At 39.3% G+C, this 25,056-nt stretch overlaps 1 protein-coding gene across 1 annotated transcript; it reads left to right on the forward strand.

Annotated features, from left to right (window-relative positions):
- On the forward strand, positions 1 to 24,322 carry mnta (MAX network transcriptional repressor a). Its single transcript, XM_039756933.1, is given in 7 exon segments — positions 1 to 364; positions 5,540 to 6,116; positions 7,130 to 7,171; positions 8,342 to 8,453; positions 18,706 to 18,768; positions 18,770 to 18,899; positions 20,642 to 24,322. Coding segments are annotated over 7 exon segments (1,731 nt in total). The 5' UTR covers positions 1 to 291; the 3' UTR covers positions 21,376 to 24,322.
- The last annotated feature ends 734 nt before the right edge of the window (positions 24,323 to 25,056 follow it).

Genomic DNA, 25,056 nt, shown 5'->3' on the forward strand with positions numbered 1-25,056 from the left:
GCGGGGCCACGAAGCCGGGGGGCGGGGTCTGCTGTGGGTAGCTGTTCATCTTGTGTTTTCTGTTACTCTCATCGCCATCTTGTTGCAACCCCTTTCCTTGTCTGGAGGATATTTTCACACGAGAGGGGGATCCAGATTTCTTTCTCTCAAAGAGTGACTAAAATTTACAGGGGCAAGAATAAGTGAAAGGGTCAACAGAACAGTGTGACGCTCAGACAACCAGCCAGCCGCCTTCCTGTCCGCCCTGTTAGATTCGCTCCGGAGGCGGTCGAGCTGCATCAAGGACGCGCGATGAGCATCGAGACACTGTTGGAGGCAGCCAGGTTCTTGGAGTGGCAAGCCCAGCAACAACAGAAGACACGTGGTAAGCGGGAGGGGTAGAGAGTAGGGGGGTGGTGAGCAGACACGTTAAAGAAACAGCGCTAGCCGCGACGTAGACTGCCTTTTTGTTACAAAATTAAGAAGTCGGAGTGTACTGTGCAGTGGATTTCTAGCAGTGTTCTCGCTGTCTTTCTTCGCTGTAAGCCGCCAGTGTTCTAGTGTTCCAAAGAGCTTTGCCGCTTCAGTGCTAAAACTGCACGTAGACCACCCCCGCCCCCAGGGCGACCTTCATTGTTACCTCAATCGTAAAGGGTCCCCGTGCGTCTGTGGGAAGGGCCGTGGTAAGCACTCTACTACGGCGCCGCCTGACTGCTGCTTTACATAATGCCCTGTCATATGACACCCCGGACCGGCCTACTTATCCTTCTTTCGGCTGCAGGGTCTAGCCACGCGGGCTTTTTGTACGGACCGAATCTCTGCGGTTCCAATATCAATTCTTTTCACTACGGGTCCTAAGTTACGGATTGGGCATTCCTGTTTGACACTTTTATTTACGCTTTCTACCGCGGTGATGCGCCGCCATTAGTGTTGCAACCCTGCGGAAGGATTTGGCTGCTCTTGACGGATGACGTGTCCACTCGGGCCCGCCCGCCGATCTGCAACCTCGTGGCTGGGCCCCGCCCTCATGACCACGTGCATGTCGGGTGTGTCGCAAGTGGGCGGGCTTTCGCTTTGAGACTCTTCCTCTCCGCCCTCCCGCCTGTACATTATATAACGCGCGTAAATGTGTTCTCTTTCGGGGCCAAAAAGGGCAGACCGCTGTAGCGCGCGTTGAATGTAGTGTGCAGGTTCATTCTCATCGTACATGAAACAACTTTCATAGTGACGTGGGAAGAGACTTCAGATTAGTAGGACCCAGGATCGATGTGTGATTTTAAAACCTTTCCGCAAGTGCCAGATGGGTACTGAGTCAGTGAACTTTGCGATCTTACAGCTGTGAAAATGAAAGGCTTTACTGTGATACTCTGAGTTTCAATTTAGTGATATGCGTTACGTTTATATTCTATGCAGTGCAGCTAAATCCTTAAGTGTATCCACAGTAACCGTGCACAAAGCAAAAGGCTTATTCAGTATTAATACATGCAATTAATTACCTATTTGCCAGCAGTGTGTCAGAAGCAGAGGAGACAGCGTGGGGACTTCAAAGGCATTGACAAAGTAGGTCCTGGAGAATTCTTTCAGCATAAGGGTGAATCTGGCTGGCAATGTGGTGCAGTGGGTAAGGCTTTGGACGTTAAACAATGAAGTTGTAGGAAGATATCCAGGGCTGACACTGTGTAACCATGAGCAAGTCACTTCACCTGCTTGTGCTGCAATTGTAAAAACGAAAGAAATGTAACCAATCATAAATGTTGTAAGTCACCTTAGATAAAGACATAAGCCAAATAAGCAAATGTAAATCAATCCCATGCTTGAGGCACCAGTGGAAATTAAGGGGAAGTACATTTATGACTAAAGCTAGAAAGCCTTTCTTTACGCAAAAAGTTGTAGGAATCTGGAACAAACTGCAGAGCCATGTATTAGATGCCTTGACACTCTTTAAGAAGCAATGTATTGAGATATAGGGACAGCTTAGGTATTGGCTATAGAGACAACCTTGTTGGGATGAATGTTTTCCTTTTGTTTGTCAGATTTCTTATGTTCAGTGTGACATAGTGGTTAAGCCTTTGAACTTCTAATCTTGTGGTTACGGGTTCATATCCCAACTACTGACACTGTGTGACAATGAGCAAGTCACTTGATTTGCGTACCAAATAGACTTCTAACACAGATAACACATGTCTGTATGTAAAATTGGTTTAGGTCATTTTGTGAATGGTTTATCACATCATTTAGTAGGATGTAAGTGCTCTTGGTTTTTTTTTTTTCCCATAACTGGAGAAGTGTGTGTTGCTGCAGACTGAATGATGGGGACAGGATCCAGCCCTTCTCTCTGCAGTTCTTCATATACTGTGTGATTTTGCTCAAAAGGTGCTATCGCATATTTTCAGGGTGACCGTAAAAACACAGTAAGAGTTGAAAATGTTTGTTGTAGTTTATGTGACAAAGTTTTACAACGGTGTTATCGACAGAGTAATGCAGGAAATAACAAGAATGTGCTTAACAGCAACAAAAACAAATATATTGTTCTTGTTACATTATGGAAGTGCAGTTCAAACAGTGTCAATATTGGTGATACTGGGCTTGGACTCCTAGAATGTTCCTAGAGTATCTAGAATATATCTTGTAATGTTAGACGACAATTATTTTATTGGAAGGCCAATTTTACATTAAGATAGTGCCACAATTGTGGCTTTTCTTTTTGGACTCTTTACTCACTTTGCATGAAGCCTGCATGATTCTTCTGTTAACTCTGTCTACATGAGCAAACGAATGAGGGATTCAATAGGTGACATCACATTTATGTTTTTAGTTGTGCATGAAGATAATATTGTGAGTAAAATGTCATCCTTCAAACTACATCTTGAGTTTCTCCTTGAATACCTACTTAATGCACATTTAAATGATTCAGTGGTTAGATTCCCATGTCCATGTCTCTCTGTTATAATAAAAAAAATCCTGGGATGAGACCAGACTTTTTAGCCTGGGACGAGACAAGACTTTTTCAGAGAGATACTTTCATATCCTGCGAGACGAGACTTTGTGCCAAGAGATTTAACCACGCCCGGGGCCGGAAATAAAAGACAAACAGTAGATGAAAAAGTAGAACGTCGTAAACAATTCAAAAGCGTTATGTGCGCGATACACATGCAGTGCAGGTTAAAGATAATGAAAGTACTAAAATTCAAAAGTCTCAAAAAAATGATAGTAAAGATTACATTAGCGCAAACAAATGGAAATTATTACTCAGTGAAATAACAGAACAGCGAAAAGAGATTAAATATATTGTTCAGATTTAAACTTTAAGTCAGAGACTTGTAGATCGTCTAATTTGTGTTGCCATCAGGGAAAAGTAGTGTTTCTTCCCAATGAAGAGGTGTATCCGTGAGAATTAAAAGATTTGTTGTTTGGTGAAAGTGAAATCCACATACACAAGCAGCAGAGACATGAAGTGGCTGACGTGTAGCGCAGGTCTGGGGGGTTGGCGAGCGAAGCAAGTGGGGGCAAAGCCCCCTAGTACTATTTAAAAATGTGTTGTGTGTGCCCAAAATTGAAACTGGGTTGAATGACACTGGTGGTGTAATTTTCATGACATTTTAGTGATTGTATGATGTCTTACTAATGTGCCCACTTGTTTTGTCCTTGGTTTTAAACTCTGTAGAAGAGATTATATTCTTAAAAAAATCTCCCTTTCCTAATTACACTATGCGGTTCTGTTGTTAACTTTTTTTTTTATGACGAAGGTAATGTGATTTGATATACTATTTCTGACACACACCTATCTGCTTTAATGTGTGTGAAATTTGAGAATAACCTAGTAGCTCTACAGCATATACACCAAAACTGCTTAAAATGGTATCAAATTTCTGTCGGCTGAAGGGATTTAAACACTTTGATCTGAGTGCTCTAATGTAATAAAACAGTATATCTCGGTGGAGCACTATATTTTAGTTCTCTTGCATATTTGCAGCTCTATAAAGTACCAACAAGGAATGTTTAAGGACGAGCACGTGTGCAGATAAGATGCCATGAGTGGCAGGGAGTCTGCTTCATTGACAGACGTTTGTGAGAGTGTACATGCATCTGAGCATGTGTAAGAAGGACAATTCTAATATTCCAGCCTGAAATGCTAGTATTGCTGTGGGAGGCGAGGTCTGAATGTGGTTCTGCTTTTGTAGATTATGGTAGTGTGCTAGATACACATACAATTAGGGAAGGAATCCCTGGTGTCTTGATGTGCTTAACACATTATTAATGGCAAATGGTACTTGGTTGGAGCCTTATGTAGACACGCTTCTCATTTACTTTGTGATTCTTCTCATTTCAAGAAAACTGCTTTAAGTGCAAAATCCTACTAGGCTCACCTCATAGTGTCAGCATGTTATTGCAGTTGAGGCATCCTGCCAGATGCAAAAAAATGCAAAATGCACTGCTGGAGGTTAGATCTTAACTGGGGTGTTTTCAATGGATGTTTATTTCTTGCCTTTTTTAAAGAAAAACAAAAAAAATGTTGGTGCCATGACTGTATGAGACTGCACAGTTATTTCCATGTCTGGAGATGGTATATGTTTCTATAGCAACCCAAGCACTTGCCTTTTGTAGTTTTGTTCAGAGGTGGTTGATAGTGTAGTTTGAGTGAGGGAGTATCTTGGGCTGGTGGCTACTAAGCAGCATAGGTGTATTTTGTACATCTTGCAGTGTTGTTGATGAACATCCCAACAAATATTGGGTGCAAGGCATGGAACAACACAGCCCTGTCCTGGATGAATGCGTTAAGAAAATGGATGGATGGATTTATGAACATTTCATTTTCCTTGAATGTCCTTGTGATGTTGTTAGATGACTTTTTTTTTGTATATTTCAGCCTAACCAGATACTGTATCAAATCTATGTAAAAATCTCAGTCTGAGGAATGTGCAAATTCCTAGTAAATCTCACTGGGAAGCTATGGCATGTCACCCTGTTGTGAGTCTTATTTACTAGAAGTAATTTCATTTGTGTTTTTAATGATTTTGTTTCAATAGTTGTCTATCAGAACTGACAAAATATAATAGAATATGCAACAGAATGCATTCATGTCAAAGTGGTGGGTTTATTATGTGCTAAAATCATTCCTTATCCGAGTGGATTTATTGTAGATGTTCTGAAGTGAGAAATACAGTAACTTTATAGATATGGGTGGGCATGCCCTGATCTAGATGGTGAGATGAATTTTGATATTAGATCCATGGCCTGTTAATTTCTAGTTGTTTGAATTCACATGAAAAAAATATCAACTTTTGAGCCTGAATGTGGGCATAAGGGATCCGTTGAAATGGAACAATGTTTATATAGCAAGTGGATAAATTTATAATTCATAGTTTGAAGAATATTACCATAAATGGGCAGAGAAGGGACATCACTGAAAGACTATAGGCAGATCAGGGTAGGGTGGAATATCTTGGACAGTCGAATAGGAGGAAAGAGTTGGAGTAGAGTGCATGGAAATTTGAGGAAAATTGCAGGCATTGTTTTGTCTGACTGCTTTCCTTTTTTTTTTTTTGTTGTTGTTCTGTAGAAGAAAATGAGAAGACGGACAAGCTGCGCTTGGATCGAGATCAGGAATGGAGACCAGTGGAAGTAATGGCAGTTGCTCCACCTTCTGTGTCAGTACGGACAAATCATGTCACTCATGGAGAGGAGCCATGTTTAGAACATCAACCTGCAGCAGCCCCACCTCCAACGCCGCCCCCACCAGTTCCTTTGGTTTTTCCAATACCCGTCGTGACAAGCTCACCGGTGCTGACTACACCTCAGACTCCCATCTCCACTCTTTCACCACCAGGGCCACGGCTTAGTCCTGCTGCAAAAGACTGTCATTCTCCTTCTGTTCCACAACGCCTCCCTATTGGTTCTTTGTTGAAAACAGAGTCCAGTTCAGCTTCGCCAATTCATGGCAGCCCCAAGCAGTCCCAGTCACAGCCTTTGGTTCAGGCTTTCTCAGGCCCAGTTGTCACAGCCAACCAACATCATGTAATTCAACCATCAGTCCTACCCCAATCTCAGCCCTCTGCACATCTTTCTTCTAGTTCTCTAGCCAAGTTGGGGAGTGCTGAAGACTCAAGGCAGATGGAGCAGAAGAGACGACCTGGAGGGTACGTTTCAAGAGAAAAAAAAAATCAATTGCTTTACGTGCAAATAGCGCGAATGATCCTGATATTCAGATAGTGTGGAATGTCGGAGAGCGTAGCTGTGACAAATCTTAACTACTAAAGAAAGGCAATCCCTGGCTGTAATTTACAAACAAGTTTAGTTACTCTGAAAAGGACAATAATTTGGACTTAAACTAAAAAAGGATGCAGCAAATGCTACAGAAACAGAGGAGATAAGAGTTAGACAATGGCAAGGTGGCTGAAGTAGATTCGACTCCAGTTAGAGAGAGGTCACAGTAATACGTTTGTCTGTTAAACACAGTAGTTGTAGATTAAGAAAATGTAGAAATTACATCTGGTTATAAACTGGATTGGGTGGCCATACACTACTTAGACATTCAGTTTGGTCTTGCTGAGGAGATGTTACTTTTGTTTTTCTGTTCTACATTGGCTGTTAAACTCTGATACTGGTAATTTAACTGTACAGTATGTATTTTAATGTGTTTGTTTTGTAATCTGTCATGAACACTTGCAGACTTTTAATCCAGGGGCACTGCAACTGGTTATAGCAACCCACACTAGATTGCATTTAGTTCTTCTTTGATTGATCACTTTATGTGGGTGGACTGGCTATGTAAGCAGAGCGAACGTGGAAGGGCTTGTCAAGTTAGCATGATTCATGTCCCAGGAATGCTGCTGAACAGGCTGCTAATAATTAGCTCTCTCTGCTGGAGTTTATAAGTTGGTTGCTTTAAACTGCATCCTCAGCAAGAAGTTGGGCAGAGACCACCTGAGAGCAATTCAACATCCACCAATGTCACCCTTTTACTAAAGGGGCTCTTAAAGATAAGGTGGTTCTCAATTTGCTAGTCAGAGCTGAAAAAGCAAAGCTACTAGTAACACCGCCACTGGGGCTAAACATTAAGGTCTTATGAATAAGTTATTGGCCATTCTACTGTACTCTGTCTACAGACTTAAGCTACCATGTGTGACGTTACTCCACTTTGTATTTACAGGGCTGGGACAAGAGAAGTGCACAACAAGCTGGAAAAAAACAGGTAGGTGTTATTCTTAAAAAGTTCTCCATAAGTGGCACACTCAGACCCCTGTTTTTAATTACAGCGTTTTATTGATGGGTAAGCATTCCTGTACCTAAATTTCCTGGTGCCTTTATGCATACCTTTTGGTTTTGTCCTCTTGTTTAATCTTTTTTGGGCATGTGTTTATTATCTTCATCTTTATATTAGAAATTCCTCTGTCTCCTCACATATTTATGTTATTAAATACATCTTAATTCTGACTGTCCTCTTTCCAAAAGAAAGACTTTATTTTAGGTACAATTGCTGCCAAATTGTTGTTAGCATCCAGATGGAAATCGCCCAATTTAGCTACTCCCTGTCACTGGATTTACTCATTTTATATCATTGACAGTGATCTGAAACTGGTATTAAAAGAGCATCAGCTAAATCCTTGCATACCTGGGAAGAAGCTGCTGGGTTATTTAGGCTTTTACTAGATAATGGCTCTTTAACTTTTTCGCATCTCCCTGTAGGACTGGGAGGAGGGAGTGAGGGCAGTCTGAGTTTCTTTTAATATCTTGACTATTATATTTTGTGTACTGTTTGTCTCCTTTTTTTATTTTTTTCTGTTTGGTCTTAGTGGTCAAATTTCTTGTACTATATGTACATATAATACTGTACATATATATAATACATACAAATACTGTATGTATTTGATTAAATGTGTAAAAAAAATCCATATGTATTTTTTGAGCATGTATGCACTAATTTATTTAAAATATTGTCAGTATGTATGTAAGTAAACATCTTGGCAATGTGGTTCCAAAATTTCATAAATTTGATACTCTGACAACTAACTCCTACATATATTTGTAAACAAGAAATTCTTCCATTCTTTTCCACAGCCCATTAATTCTGCTCACTTTTGCAAGAAGCCAAAATGTGGTCCAGAAAATTGCACACTACACATTTACATTTGTGATAAAATACCAGTCACAGATGTGATACTTAAAACCATTCTAAAAATAATAATAAAAAAAAGAAAAACCTTATACATATTTAGAGTTTTGAGTTTGAAATAGGTTAAACATTTGTGTGAGGTAAAGATCTAGGCTCCATTCATTCTATGTTGCCATGTATATATTTTTTTTTTCTTTTTCAAAATATTAACTTTTGGGAAGAACTCATTTGCTAACCCTCTGTTCACAGGCGGGCACATTTAAAGGAATGTTTTGAGACACTGAAGAGAAACATTCCCAATGTAGATGACAAGAAGACATCAAACCTCAGTGTGCTGCGGAGTGCCTTAAGGTACATTCAGGTAAGTGATCCAGTGATATGTGGAGTGTGCAGCTGTTAAGAGTGGAGCACAGGAGGTCTTGGCCATTCTCACCGATTTAGGGGGTGGGATGGGATGTTGAACACACACAAATGGTCACTGTAAGTGGACGTATGGGGGCTAAACCTGTTGTATCAAATAAAAAGTTAACTGAGGCTAATTAGACTCGCTTGCTGTAGCTATATTTTTATACAATTTAAAATGTACACAGTTATGTGATTAGAGTCATTTTTAAATACTATGGTAGGGTGAACAGATTAGCAGACTTCCTTTAAAATATCATTTCAACTCAGGCCAAGGTTATTTTGTGTTTTGAAAGATATAGATGTTATCAGTTCCATGTAGAAGCCACTCAATGATATGTACTGAAGTCAGTTTTGATAGTCCTCATACCATTGAACTGTACCGGGGATTACTCATTTTCCTCGTTTTGAAAACGTATTTGTAGTAGAATCCCCTACCATGGCAGCTGGATACAAATAAATGTGTCTTAAAGAAGACTTACCAGCTGTCTCTGGAACAGATAATGGGCTTAAAGCTTCCACTAGAGTTTGTAGACTGTTTTTGTATCCTACTCATCATCCATCCATCCATTTCCCAACCCGCTGAATCCAAACACAGGGTCACGGGGGTCTGCTGGAGCCAATCCCAGCTAACACAGAGCACAAGGCAGGAACCAATACCAGGCAGGGTGCCAACCCACCGCAGTACTCATCATTTAAATTGCAATTTTCCGTAGAACTGCATGTATTTAGTTTAGTGTAGCTCTCTGTTAAGAGTGTGGTTTGATCTGTTTGCATTCATTTGGAGATTTGTGTGAAGTCATTTTTTTTTTATTATAAATAACTTGCTGTCCACAGAGTGCTTTCTTGTAGATACAGCTGTGCAGTAATGCTGAATTGTAGTTGCACAGAGGCATACACCTATTGAAGGCACCATGTTATTTGCAACAGTTCTTTCAGCATAACATTTGTGGATCAGATTAAATAAGGGAAAGAGCAGGAGTGAGATGGACTGATGGTTTGTAGATGCCATACATATATTCCCTCCCCCAGCTGTCATTTGCCCACCTTTTTTTGGAAAGCAAGCCTATCAAATGAGTTAATTATGTCATTCTTGATTGAAAGTAGGGGGAAGTCCAGGGGCAAATTTGCCCTTTTGACGTACCAGTAGATTAGACTTGGACCTACAGCTTTTTGATGAATTAGTCTGTGTGAAGGCAGGTTATCACCAGAATTTCTCACACAAAGAAAACACAGTTGTACTCTCCCAGGAACTCGGCTGGGCAGTCACTGTTGCTGGGAGCACAGTTGCCATAGAAACATGCACAGCTGCTTTACCACTGTAGGTGCAGCACCATACTGTGTGTCTAGGGGCCGAGGAACATGTGAAGATCTGCATGAATAATAGAACGAAGTTGGTGTCTGTTTTGCTTGGAACACTCTTATACATAGAATGTTCTTAGAAATGTTAACATTACCGTGTGCTTGCTTATATAGTCTTGCCTTAAAAAAGACTTTGCATCAGGTGTATATTGTGTTCACTTGGTCAGTGGGTATTTGGTACAATTCTGCCCGATAAATGCATCATAAAGGCAGAAGATGACTTTGAAATAGTGCATCTCCTGTTTAGAATATGGTCTTTTACACCGAAAGGATCTTTTTTAGTATGGTATATCCAAATAGTGAACCACACCAAACAAAGCATTGTAATTACATATCAACTGCTGCACAACACTAGAAAAGCACTTGTGCATGAATGGTAGTGTTGGTCAACAATATCATCAAAAAGGAACGTATAAAGAGTACAGACAAAGACTATTTTAAAAAAAGATGGAACAAATATATCCCAAAAATTTCACTGCTGCATGTATCAGTTCTCAAAACAAAAAGAGTACAGCATTACTTGCGAACAGAAGGCAACGTACAGCGATCGTTAATATGGTTTTATACGGCTAAAGAAAAAGCAGACTCTTTTGCTCTCTGGCATTGTTTGAGGCTTTTTTGGAATACATTTTGTAGAAAGCACTTCACAAGAAAAATGACAACGCTTAGGCAAGTATGTGGGAGCAACTAGATACTTCGGGAGAGCTAAGCTTAGAAGAAGTCATGTTGTTGCCTGCCCTCGAGTCGCTGGCTCGTCTCATTATTTGTCTCGCCTGCTGGCTCGGTTTCTCTCTCTCTCTCTTTCTCCCTCTCCCTTCCTACTCGTGATTTTTAAATCCCTGTCTGATATTTTCATTCTGGAGATCCCTCCCTCCCCCTCCCTCCTGGATTCCCAGACTGCCTCTTCCAGGAGCCTCTACTCCCACGTGAGAGCTGAGCACATGGCTAACTCGAGCTCGGTGACGTCACCAGCCGCGTGCTCGGATCCCCCCTCCTGCTCCATAAGCGCAGGAGGAGACATCCGTGCAGCAGCAGTGGAAGGCCACACCTCATGTTTTATTTGTGTTTCTTTGAAACCTGAGCATTGCAAGTGTAATAGAGAAATGAAGCGTGCGCCAGAGGAGGTGGAGGTGAAATGTGTGTACATTTACAGAAGAGAGAGAGACACAACGTGCAGGAAGAGGGAGAGGAGGACAGAGACCATGTATGAATGGGTTGAATGAAAAGGTTGCGCCCCTTTGAGTCTGAACTCGGTTACTGGCTATTCCTGCTGAATCTTACTAGTTAACAACAAACTCCAAAGGTCTCTTTTGTTAATAGGCTATAGCTTGTAATGATTGATTTTCATTTGTTATAAAAGTGAAATGTACAGATACTCAGTGTGGGTGTCTTGGAGGTCAGTAAATAGATGTGGAAAGCGAGATTTGATTCAACTTCACATTTTTTTTTTTATTTAGTGTGTCAAAGAAAATTTAGCTATGAAAAAAAGTAAAGTCTAGTGTTTAAGAATCTGAATAAATAACATTATTGATTCAGATCCACACTTATCCCTGTGTGTTTTGTATTGTAGTCTGTAGTACAAGAATCCAGTAATACATTCTACTGCAGTTGTAGTTTTTTTTAATTTGTAACTGCAGATGCAGTCAAATGTTTAGCATAAAATTTTATCCAAGTTCCTATTTCTGCCTGCTAAGTGTAGCTGAAGTTTAGATATAAATCAATTAAAATGAAAAAAACATACTTTCTAAAAACTGAATTCCCATCTTTTTCTGTCATAAAGCATAACTTATAGAGAAAGTAAAAAATCTGAGCTACTTAAAACTTCGTCCTTCACTAAATTTCTTGTTCCTGATGCGTTTTATTGGCTGAATGAAACAGTTGGTTTTGGCCAACATAGAAATACTGATGACATTATTTTTTTAAACAGATGCTACTATTAGTCATGTACCAGGATTGCAGGCAGTGTATGTGTGTGTGTATGAGTGTGCGCAGCGATGGACTGGCACCCTTTCCAGGGTTTCTGTTTTGCTTTGGCTTCTTGTGACAAGAATTGCATTAACTGGTTCTAATAATGTATGCAAGGTTTAGTTGAAGATGAAACTGCAGATATGATGTAACTGCCTCAATTTAATGTTCAATGAGAAATGAAGGTGGAAATTTAAATAACTTTTCCACGTACAACTTTTAATAATAAAGAATTTTATTATTTAGAATCACATCCATCCATCAATTTTCCAACCCGTTGAATCTGAACACAGGATTACGGGGGTCTGCTGGAGCCAAACCCAGCCAACACAGGGCGAAAGCCAGGCACAGTTCCAACCCACCGCAGGACACATACACCCACACATTAGGGGCAATCTAGAATCACCAATCCACCTAACCAGCATGTCTTTGGACTGTGGGAGGAAACCGGAGGAAACCCACGCAGACACGGGGAGAACAAACTCCACGCAGGGAGGACCCAGGAAGTGAACTCTAGTCTCCTAACTGCGAGGCAGCAGCGCTACCACTGCGCCACCGTGCCGCCCTATTTAGAATCACACACACTATAAATACATTTAAAATTCTGTCTTTTTATCACATTATGCAAAAGAGGATGGTTGGGCTTTTTCAAAATTTGGGTTATATTTTTAGGATAGTACAATTTAAAGCACAAAGAGAATTTTATGACTGACTAAAATAAGAATGAGGTGGCACTTTGCGGAAAGATGATGGTATAGTTCCACTGAAAATTTGAATGTATTTGGTACATTTTGAAGTAGTACCTTAATATTTGAAGCATTGCAGATAAAATAAGCAACTAGCTGCATGAATACTTGCATCTAACAATGAAAGAAAATGCAAATAGTGGCAATTAATTGTGGCACCCCTGGCCAGTGCCATGCCCAGGAAGTCAGGTATGCAGTCACTATACTATTTAGCTATTCCACTGAATTTTTAAACTTTCTCACCTTTATTAGACTTCCAATTTATATACTAACATTTGGAATGCTGATAATCCTATCATGCAATTTAAACTCTTGAAAATTGTGCAATTGCAGTTATTGCACCCTATATCAAGATGAAAGCCACAATGAAAGTGTAGGTGAGGAGACAGTTCTAACAGGATTAAGTAACAGTGAATAACCTGGCAAATGTCCTTAATAATACCTAATTACTTATTTCAATTCAAATGCAAGCAATTCTATACAACACTTCAAAGAGAATTGACTTATGTATTAGTATCTGTATTCTCCTGAGTTTTGGTGTGTCCCACCCACATGGCTTCAAGTGCCAATAGGTCTTAAGTTTTATTAAAAAAAAAAAACAACATTTCAGATAGCACATTATATCTCCAGAGTAAGGCAGGCAAAATTAAAAGCCATGGCAAGAAAAAGTTAGCAGTATGAAGAAGGGCTTATAAATGTCCACCCATGTCTGTGTATGGCCTAAACCGTGTCTTTTGAGCAGCCCAGTCTTTACATGTGACAAAAGTACTAAGTACTTAAGTTTAACACTGGACTACACAATGTGTGACCCAGACTCGGGTCTGTCAAAGTAAATCTTCGCTTCTGGGAGTAGCACAGAAGTACTGCTATTTTTATAATTAGCATAAATTCCTAACCACAGCAACCTTTAATTTCAGGTTCAGCCATGTTGTTTGTGAGAGCAGACAGATCCTTTTTCTCTGGAAATATTGAAAAGGGACATACAGTAAGTCCCCACCCCCTTTCTTAACAGACAAGCAAAAGAAGAAACCTGTCAGAGATCAGAACTTATGCTCTGCTGTTTTAACTGTTTAAATAAAGTAGTGACGGCAACAATAGCAGAAAAGAACTAGAAATTTGAGCCTTCAGACTGCTATGATTTCAATGTAATAACCTAGATTGCCGTCACTATCATTGACCTGCATCAAGTCACTTGAATTGGCAGTGATATGAATCTTTGTAAAATTGTACTTTTCAGTGCAATGGAGTGGTGTTCACAACTAAAAATTGATAGATTAAATTCTATTTATTTTGTCTGATTCCGACTAAGAATTAACCTCTCTTTTGCTAATGCTACCCTAAGGCAACAGGAAATTCAGAGCTGCCAAAATACATAGCCTGATATCGTTTAAGAACACACCCACAAGCTACACCATCTAGAAGCACATGACAATTTGGGTTCTTTATCTGTTCTTGCCAATTTAGAACTTTTTCAGTATATTTGCATTAATAAGCACTTTACATCATGCTAATAGGAGTGAAGTTGGAGATAATGTGGATAATGCTATCATATTCAAATTATTTTTACATAACAAAATGTGTTTTATGCTTATTTCACGTCTTTTCCTTTTCAGTTCAGTTTATTTTTGTATAGTGCTCTTCGTTGAGTGCAGACCCGGAATGCTGTGGCAAGTTCACAGACTAATTACATAATGAGCATACATAAAGACACAAGATTTGTTTAAACAAGACAGGAAAACAGAGTAGTTTGAAAATGATAAACATAAATGGAGCCCAGCATTATCTGTCAATTAATTAGTTGTTGAATTATGACCCATTGACAACAGAGGAGAGAGGAAAACAGAAACTCCTGTCAGCAGAAAATAAACCTCTGGGGGAGTCTACAGTCAGTTATAACAGACAAAGTCACAGGCAGAGTCAGACACCCTCACAGTCCTGAAGACTAAGACCTAGGCCAAATGGCCACATATTTTCCCTTGGGCATTCTTCCCTAGAGTCTGTGTTTGGGCGTCATATGTGTTGACAGACTCTTTTCCTTTGTTAATTCCAGTGGTTTCAGTATTTTAGATGTATTTCCATAGGCAGAGAAACAGCTTGGCTGTAGAGCAGTGGCACCTAGTGCTAGAGCAGAATACCAAGAAGAGAAACAGAACAGACGTGGGTTAATTAAAGTTCATACTTACTGTATTACCTATATTTAAAACAAATGACTAACAAACAGAGATGCAATATGTATAGATAATCAGTAGTTGAAATCAGGAATATGCTAGAGTAAATTAGTGACTCTTCTGTCTGGACTTAAACGTTGAAACTGAAGGGGCATTTATTTTAAAATCACGCAGATCATTCCACAGCTTTAGAGACCTGTAACTAAAAGCTTGACCTTCAACTGTTAATTTATTAATCTTTGGAATCTTTAGTAGGCCGGTATCTTGAGATCTTAATGTGCACTCTGATTTGTAAGTAATGATAATTTTGGATAAGTGAAGCATGACCATGGCTATTTAAGGCTTTATATGTTTGAAGGAAGATTTTGAAATCGGCCCACAGCGTAAGTGGAGGCCAGTGTAAATATTTAGGAATAGGAGTATTGTGGTTGTACTTTGTAGTTCTTGTAATAATTCTTGCAGCAGCATTTTGAATTAACTGAAAACTGCACATAGAACGATGCAGACAGCCTGTGAATAATGCATTACAGTAATTAATTGTACTATAAATAAATGCATAAATTAATTTCTTAATTAGATTAAAACCTTAATTTTCAAATATTTTTAAGATAGAATAAATATATTGAATAGTTTAGTAATACGTGTTTTAAAAGACATACTGGTGTCAAAGATGATAAAGATACAAATAGCAACCTGCTCAAACCCATTTATTTTACCCTGAGAAAGTATTGAAAAGCTAATTTGAGGCAAAAGTAGCATACCCAATAATAATAATAATAATAATAATAGCGTCACTTTGAATAGTTAACAAGGATGCAGATTTTTGTTGTATAGTAAAACACATAATGGTTCCCAAGAGAAAAATGTTTGTAAAAACAAAATGAAACCTTTGATTATTGTATGCATTTGGAGGTGCATGACATTGATTAACAGTTCCTGATCCTGAAATTCTAAATCAGGAACTGGCTAGGAGGTTAAGGCATGAAATTACAGAAAAAGCTTTGTGTCATTTTTAGAACTCCTAGCTTGCACCCGATATGTGCTGTATAACCCTGTCTTTTTCTACAGCCTGTTTCTGCTTTCTTTTTTCACTACCTTATGTACTGTATATTCTTTATTTAATGATGCACAAAGGTATAAAAGGATCACACCTACAGGAATTTTAAATGCTTAAGAAAAACCCAGCCAGTTTGGTAAAGCTGCTGAGTATTAATAGCACATTTTTTAATTTTAGAAATGGCTGCCTTATTACTCCATGATTTTGTAAACTGCAATTAGCTATGAATTAAATGAAGAATTTGCAGATATACCGTAAATGCTTGATTGTGGACTATGAAGGCATTACTGTATGTCCTCCAAATGTTGTTCTAGTTTATACTAGTACAGATAACATGCATTTGTTGTGTGTTGAGGTTCTTTGGGCAGCAGACTTTTAGAATGCTCAGGGTCTGAAGTTCATAAATAAATGAACAACCCTCAGCTCACAGATGCTTCTGCTATGAGTCCAGAAAATGTTGCTCTATTCAGAATACTTTAATCAAATTATTTTTATATGGTCTTTGTATTGCATGAATCTTAATTACTTAATAGCTAGAATGTAACATTTCCAGTAATGAGTGTATTTCTGTGCACCGAACACCTTGGTTTCAGAACATGACATTATTCAGAAATGGCACATTTCAGAATGTAAATCAATAGTTGTTTCTGAGAAATTACACTGTCCATTTTACTGCGGGAATTTATATACAGAGTAAAAAGGGCATCGGTCTCCTTCCATCACATCTCACAACGATCTATGTTATGTCTAACTCATTAGACCATTCAACTCTATCATATAAATAACTATATTGTTGGGACGTGATTAAAAAGAAGTTGCAAAATAAGGGATTGGTAGTGTCTGTAAGTGAACCGTCATTAAAACTAATGGGGTGCATGTCCAGGATGTGGTTAAGACTGTATCATTCAGCAGTGTGCATTGGGTCTACTAAGTAATTAGATCCAATTTATACTTTTGCTTATTCTTTCATGGCTGATTAAATATCCACAGTGACTGGGAGGGAAAGTTGGTTGGAAGCGACTTGTTGCTCTGTCGACTGCAGATGAATACTGCAGAAAAAAAAAGTGTGTGGGGGGGTGGGCGATAGAGCTTTGCTCCAAACAGCCTATCACAGCAGTGCAGCATGACCTAATGAATTCAGTTGTCATAGATACAGTGTGGGTTTGTCTGTTGTTGCTGTGGCAACAGGAGAGAATATCGGTATCTCATTTGCTGGAACTTAAATGCTGTTCAGGCTTGAAAGCCAAGGGTTGGTCGCATTTCACAGGGAGGTTGAGGTGATACTTCTTTCTAGCAGTACCTTCCACCTGCTTGTATCATGCTGCAGGTGTCAGCTGGGCACTTATAGATTGGTGCTCCCAGTACAGCTAGGTTTCCAGATTATTCTGTGCTTTAGATGTTCAAGTGCTAGCTGATTTTCCCTATCACAAACTGGTTGAGAAGACCAAGCTGCCAATTGTATACTTATTTGTCAAGGCATTTGTAAATTATTACTGTCAGTTATTCATTGTTTTACACATAAATTGTGGGACTGAAAGCAAACATAAGTCATAAAGCTACAGTGTACTAGAAGGTCAAGGAGAGAACAGTTGTGGGGTTGAGGAGAAAATTGTGTGATAGGTATGCAATAATGGGTTTTCATATTTTTCATAGAAAGCAATGTGTAGGTGAATACACACCAGTCAAACTCCAGGCTTTCTTCCACTCCTCGTGTTCTGAACTCTCATGCTGCCTTGTTCGGTAATCCTTTCCTGGCTACAGATTTGCCTCACATTCCTTTCTGACTGAGTGTCCTTGGCTTCCCTGGCCATTGCTGCTCCCAGCTCAGCTGACAACAAGGGGAAAGTGGGTCATTTTTGCCTGTCAGCAGGGCCTCCCTTGCTCACTCTACAATCAGCTTGTTGTTTTGACAGTGCCAGCCAAGTAGACAGTGGTGGGCGTACATCTAAGAAATGAGGCCAGAGAGAGAGAGAGAGGGTACAATCAGTTGTTCTGTCTTCAGGCAAACAACAAATGATACCCATAAGAAGACCACTTAAACATATACATGCAAAAGGAAAGGTTTTAGTCTGCCAAAACATAAACTTGTTTTGCTCACAGAAAACCTTCACATTAGAAAAACTATTGTCATTTTGTTGGACTTGAATTTAAAGTTTAAGCAATCCAAAACTCTTGTTGAGAGATAGATTTGTTTTATTTGATCTGGCTGGTATTTTTCATTCATCCTTTTGCGCTAGGTTTGCTGTATTCTCCTGTGTAAGGGGATTACAGTGCAAATATAACTCCATGTCGCTGACAACTCAAACACTTTTTATATAGTACTGGTCATTATTATAGGAGACCAATTGACTCAAGGGGCTAGAACTTTTACTGTCTGACCTGACATAGGTCCTCACACATTATCAATGGCACTACATTTTTGTTCCTGTATCCCTTTTATAAGGACAGTTCCAAGGAGATTTCTCACTGTCACGATTCAGAGAATTTGGGTATTTTAGTTTTCTACTAAGTGTGACATTAACACTTAAGACGATTGTATAAAATAAAAACTATAACCTGGTCAGCTAGAAATGCCTTTTTATTGGTTGAATTGTGTTTGGTGAGGTAATGTGGTCATACACATCAATAGAAATGTGTTGTTTCTCTGAAAAGTCTGGCCTGAAACCCACATGAATGCAGTGATGAGGGAAGGCGATACGTCACAACTGGTCGTTCTGAATAGTCTGATAGCATTTAAACGTAGATTACAGATTAATGCTTAACTCGGATCCACTTTCTGATGAGTACTCCCAGAAATATTATTTGAGGAGGAAAATAAATGTCTGCTGCTGTTTCTAGTTTTAACAATTCTTTACATGTTGGTGTTTCATTTGAGAATTGCTTCTTAATATTTTACTTTGTCTTTTATCACAGACTTTAAAGAGGAAAGAAAAAGAATATGAGCATGAAATGGAACGTCTTGCACGAGAAAAGATTTGCCACACAGCAGCGTCTTGCTGAGCTGAAAAATGAGCTTAGCCAATGGATGGATATTATGGAGATTGACAGAGTACTGCGACAGACCGTGCAGCCAGAGGACGACCAGGCATCTACCTCCACTGCATCTGGTAGGCTTAATATCTTAGATACAGTCATGTGAAAACATTAGGACACCCTTTGAAAGCATGTGGTTTTTTGTAACATTTTTAATAAATGGTTATTTCATCTCCGTTTCAACAATACAGAGAGATTAAAGTAATCCAACTAAACAAAGAAAACTGAAGAAAAGTCTTTTCAAGATCTTCTGTAAATGTCATTCTACAAAAATGCCTATTCTAACTGAGGAAAAAGATAGGACACCCTTGCCCCTAATAGCGAGTGTTACCTCCTTTGGCTGAAATAACTGCAGTGAGACGGTTCTTGTAGCCATCTACCAGTCTTCGACATCGGTCTGAGGAAATTTTACCCCACTCCTCAATGCAGAACTTTTTCAGCTGTGAGATGTTTGAGGGGTTTCTTGCACGTACAGCCCTTTTCAAGTCACCCCACAGCATCTCAATGGGATTCAAATCTGGACTTTGACTTGGCCATTCCAGGACTCTCCATTTCTTCTTTTTCAGCCAATCTTTGGTTGATTTACTAGTATGTTTTGGGTCATTGTCATGTTGCATGGTCCAGTTCCGCTTCAGCTTTAATTTTCTAACTGATGGTCTCACATGTTCTTCAAGCACCTTCTGATACACAGTAGAATTCATCGTGGATTCTATGATGGTGAGCTGACCAGGTCCTGCTGCAGCAAAGCAGCCCCAAACCATGACACTTCCACCTCCATGCTTCACAGTTGGTATGAGGTTCTTTTCTTGGAATGCTGTGTTTGGTTTACGCCAAACATGTCCTCTGCTGTTGTGTCCAAATAATTCAATTTTGGACTCATCTGTCCAAAGAACATTATTCCAGAAGTCCTGGTCTTTGTCAACTTTATCTCTGGCAAATGTCAGTCTGGCCTCGATGTTTCTCTTGGAAAGCAAAGGTTTCCTCCTTGCACACCTCCCATGCAAGTTAAACTTGTACAGTCTCTTTCTGATTGTAGAGGCATGTACTTCTACATCAACAGTAGCCAGAGCCTGCTGTAGTTCTCGAGATGACACTTTAGGGTTTTGGAGACCTCTTTTAGCATCTTGCGGTCTGCTCTTGGGGTGAACTTGCTGGGGCGACCAGTCCTGGGCATGTTGGCAGTTGTTTTGAAAGCCCTCCACTTGTAGACTATCTTCCGGACAGTGGAATGGCTGATTTCAAAATCTTTTGAGATCTTTTTAAATCCCTTCCCAGACTCATAGGCTGCTACAATCTTTTTTCTGAAGTCCTCTGACAGCTCTTTTGTTCTCACCATGGTGCTCACTCTCACTTCAACAGTCAGGAGCACACCAAACTAAATGTCTGAGGTTTAAATAGGGCAAGCCTCATTCAACATGCAGAGTAACGATCTACTAATTATGTGCACCTGGTGTGATATACCTGTGTGAGATCTGAGCCAATTTAAGAGGGAATACATGTGAGGGTGTCCTATCTTTTTCCTCAGTTAGAATAGGCATTTTTGTAGAATGACATTTACAGAAGATCTTGAAAAGACTTTTCTTCAGTTTTCTTTGTTTAGTTGGATTACTTTAATCTCTGTATTGTTGAAACGGAGATGAAATAACCATTTATTAAAAATGTTACAAAAAACCACATGCTTTCAAAGGGTGTCCTAATGTTTTCACATGACTGTATCTTAAGTATTAAGATCCACATGAACTCTGCATAAGTTAGTATCACTATTACTAAAACTTTGGATATGTCTATTGAGAAATTTGTTTTTGGTATCTTTCAGAGGGTGAAGACAATATTGACCAAGACATGGATGATGGAAAGTCTTCTCTGCTGTCAAGCTCCTTGCCCAAAGTGCCTCCACGCCTCCAGCCTGAACTCCTGAAGCCTGTCCCTACCTCCTCCATCCTGTCTCAGCACATCCCTGTCCAGCACAAAGCCCAGTCGCCAGTATTACCCACTGCTGCAGTGACTGCTGCTCCACTTCCTGCCCAAACTCTGGTAGCTCCGCCGGCTATGATGCCTGCCCACACTCATATTGTTACCACACCAACTGTCCAGCCTACTGTCATTGCTCATGCTGCTGCTAGTGCTTCACATGCATCAGTCATTCAAGCAGTGAATCATGTGATCCAAGCAGGCTCCAAGCACATTGCCCACATTGCGCCTTCCAGTTCGAACTCTGTGCAACTTGCTGCAGCCACACAGCCAATTGGCCATATCACTGTCCACCCTGCTACCCTCAACCACCTCAGCCAGCATTTGCCTGCCATCTACCAACAGCCTGTAGCTGTCACTCAGCCCACTGTAATGAGCCACATTGCCCATACTCTCTCTCATCCCCAGGTCAATGGCACAGCTTCTGGCCAACAAACGGCCACAGTAGTTGGAAAACAGGCTACAGTAGGGACCCAGGTGGTGACGCATCACCCCCAGCTAGTGGGCTCCACAGTCTTAAATCCTGTAACCATGGTAACCATGCCCTCTTTTCCAGTGAGTACACTCAAACTGGCCTGAAAATGGAGAATTGAACTTGGGATCATTTTTAATCAAAAAAAACAAAAAACATGTGGAATAAAAAAAAAAAAATAAGTGGAAAGAAATTCAACAAAAGACAGAATTATAAACTCCATACATTCCGAAGTAAACACCCCACCGCTTCGTCCTTGTGCAGTTCTCCCCACTACCTCGGACACCATCTTTGGGGCACTGGGCCCTACAGCAGAAGGGTCAGTGGTAATTTTGCCTCTGCAAGATCTGCTAATGTAGCCTGGAAATTTTTTGTTTTTGTTAAAGATTGCCCTTTCGTTGTTCCATTGTCTGTAATATGGTGTACATGTAAATATATATTTAACTATGACAAACTGTATGTGAGGTCTGCGTTTTCTCCATTCCTGTGTGTATATATGCAAGAGGCTACAGAGTGGTGGTGGTCATTACTGCTGCAGCTGGCCTGATAACCCATGAGAACTATCTAGAAGTTAGAGATGCCAAAAACTGAGCCAGTTTAACTGTGCTTCGTGTGCTCAACTGAGAGGGCCAGGCTGCTTTACATTATTGCAGTTGTGCATATTTATTTGTATACTTGTGAAAGGAAAGTGGTAAATGTCATAGAAGAGCAACAGAGAGATAGATTGATCTTGTGCTTGCTTCTTTGCTTCTCTTGGATAGGCCACGTTGATGGGACAAATAAAAAGCAGTAAGTTATCTACCTAGGCCATCTTGGACCCAGACTGTATACTTGATAACCATATCGGTGACAATTTGCAGATTCTTCGGTCTAATTGCTGTCATATAGCATTCTCTGATGCACTTCCTTGTAAAAGTGACTAGTTGTGTTTTGAATCTGTTCTCTGAACCTGTTTGTCTCCCTGGATAAATAGTGTGCCAACATCTATACGATTATATGTAGAATAAAGGTTTCTGCTGCCCCCTGCTGTTTTTAGATGGAATTTCAACCAGGTTTTATAAAAAGTTAATAGCGAAGGCTTTGTTCTCTGCCTTTTTTGCTTTGCCTCCCCTTATGAAATGAGGAGCAGGTAGAGAAGGAACAGGTGCGTACTGTTGTATCTGAGCTGGAGCAGTCACTACAATGTATTCTCAGTGTGGACCTTTTCAAGTAACCCTAGTTGCACAAGCATGAATTTGCCCGTTTGTGATTTTGGAATAAACACGTCTCTTCAAATGCTTTGTACGTAAACATAAGTTTAGTGGTGAGCAGAAGAGTAAACAGTCCTTGGTGAGCCGGGAAAGGGTCCTGCTGCATCCTGTAGGTTTGCTGTGGAAGCTTTAGTATGGTTTATAATTCAGCCCTGCAGGTGGAGCTCCAACAGACAAGGCACTTTTTTGATGCTGGAATTAAGTTTTCAGTCATTTCAAATTAATGTAGGGTTATTCCATACAAGGCTCAACACTAAGATTTAGGTGGAATGTTTTATGAGTAAATGGCTGCTGTAGCAATTGGTTATGTTTCCTTCTGTCCCTTTTAGACCTGGAATATGAAAGTGGTGTCTTTGTAAAAGTATATATGTGTACTGGGGAACTGTGTATCTCAAATTTGCACCAGTTGCATGAGGACAGACTGTGGTAAACAAACGTAGGGTTACCTCGTGCCAAAACCAGCTAAAGAACAGTTGCACTATGGTCATCTCTCTTGGCTTCATTAGAATCAACCATGTTATTGTGACGGGTGTGCGTGCGTGTGTGTGTGTGTGTGTGTGCATTGTTTTGTACATGTCTGAGTGCAGATGTTAAGTTTATGTGAGTGTAACTGAGCACAGACCAACGCTTGTAACGACTCAGGCCAGACATTTCATGCTCTATTTTGGTTGTTATGTACAGAAAATGTGTCTCACATCTCCTTTTTTTAATGAAACCAAACTAATAAAGGTTGATGGCCAGTTGCTGGTGAAATAGAAAATAATGAAATGCTGCACAATTTTACATAAAGCTGCTCTTCAGCCTTCTGTACAGCAAAACATATTAAAAGTCTCAAAGAAATTAGTTGGCCGCTTGCTTGTTCATTCCACAATTTGTATAAAATTAACTGTGTATAGAAATGTATATTTACACATGCATATATATATATATATATATATAAATAAATATATAAATAATTACATATGTGAGGTGCGATTTTAAGAATAGCACTGTGATTGCTGCTGTTTGACACCACAATCGCAAAGCAGTTTTACAATTGTGTGTAGCGGCGCTGATTGCAAACCACAAGGACATTTGTTCCTGTGTTGTGTGCGTGTGTGTGATCATGAAAAAAAAGAGAATAATATATTTTTTTCTAATGTTGTATAACTTTTTTTTTATGCATAGTTTCAAAAGTTGGTGTCAAATAAATCATTTTTATATATTTTTCAATTTTATTGTTGCCTGTTTTTTTTTTGTTTTTTTGTTTTGTTTTGTTTTGCATGTAGATTTTGCTGATTTCTCTGTTGAGAGTTTCAAATTCATTTTTCTTTCTGGGACCATGTAAAGTACTGTAAACGATGGGGCTGAATTCACAGGCCTCTCTTTCCTCATTAATATTATATATATACATATATATAAAATAATGTGTGTTTTCCCTATGGCGAAAGTTTAAGTTATATATTGCCTGTAAATTTTGGGCTGCATTTAGATTGAATTGTCTAGTATGTTTGAAAAAGAAAAAAAAAAGAAAATTCTGAAAATCCTTAATAAATCTTATTACATTTATGACTAATGTGGCCATTTTCAATTGTGTGTTTGTCCATTTACAGCAGATAGATTTAGCACTGTCGGTTTATAAAACCCGTTGCTTTCCTCTGATATTTGTGGAGTCAAATGGGAACACATCCCACTCTGTATGGACCCAATAATCAAATGGTTAACTGCTCATCAAATAGCAAATGAACTAAGTACTGGATCTCTGCATTTGCAATGTCAATATATTTGCAAATATGAGACATGTAACAATAAATATCTACAAACTCTAAAAGTCTGCATGTTTGACTTTCCAGGGCAACCCTTCTGTCACAGTAGTAGCAATTTCAGTTTCTCTGTGGTATCTGTTTTACTTGACTGACGCCAACAAGAAGTTCTAAAACATTCAATGAGACTGTATTATGTGGCAGAGGATCACAGTTAAGGGCCCCCAAAAAATCAGTTGCTTATCACATCCATAATTCGCTGAAGATGTGTCTAGAATAAAAAAAAATAATAATGATAAAAATTTAAAAATAATAAAAAATAAGTGGTTGTGTTTCCCAGCAAAGAAGCCATTAGCTGTGACGTGTGAGTTTGTTACACAGTTTACGGTAGATTTGGTAGGCTGGCAGTTTAGCTGCATTTTCTTCATACGTGGGTACATAAAAAGCCCTATATAGTAATAGTAATATTTTTTATTTGTAGAGTAACATTCTAATGCTCAAAGAAATAAAACATTTAAATTGGAATAACTGAAGCAGATTTACAGAGTTAAGAAATGAAACCAGTAAATAATACTATTAATACTATAATAATTAGAAATCAAATGAACAGTTAAATGTACACTGCATTTCTTGGTCAGCACAATAAAATCATACACTGTAATACATAATTTCCAATGCATAAGACAAATTAAAAATATAAACATACTGTAGATCTAGAATTAAATGATGGGGAACTGGTCAGTGGGGGTAAGAATGGTAGCACAAGTGAAATGTCTTTCTTAACAGATGAATTTGG

This window comes from Polypterus senegalus, chromosome 6 (assembly GCF_016835505.1).
Source record: "Polypterus senegalus isolate Bchr_013 chromosome 6, ASM1683550v1, whole genome shotgun sequence".
Lineage (NCBI taxonomy): Eukaryota > Metazoa > Chordata > Cladistia > Polypteriformes > Polypteridae > Polypterus > Polypterus senegalus.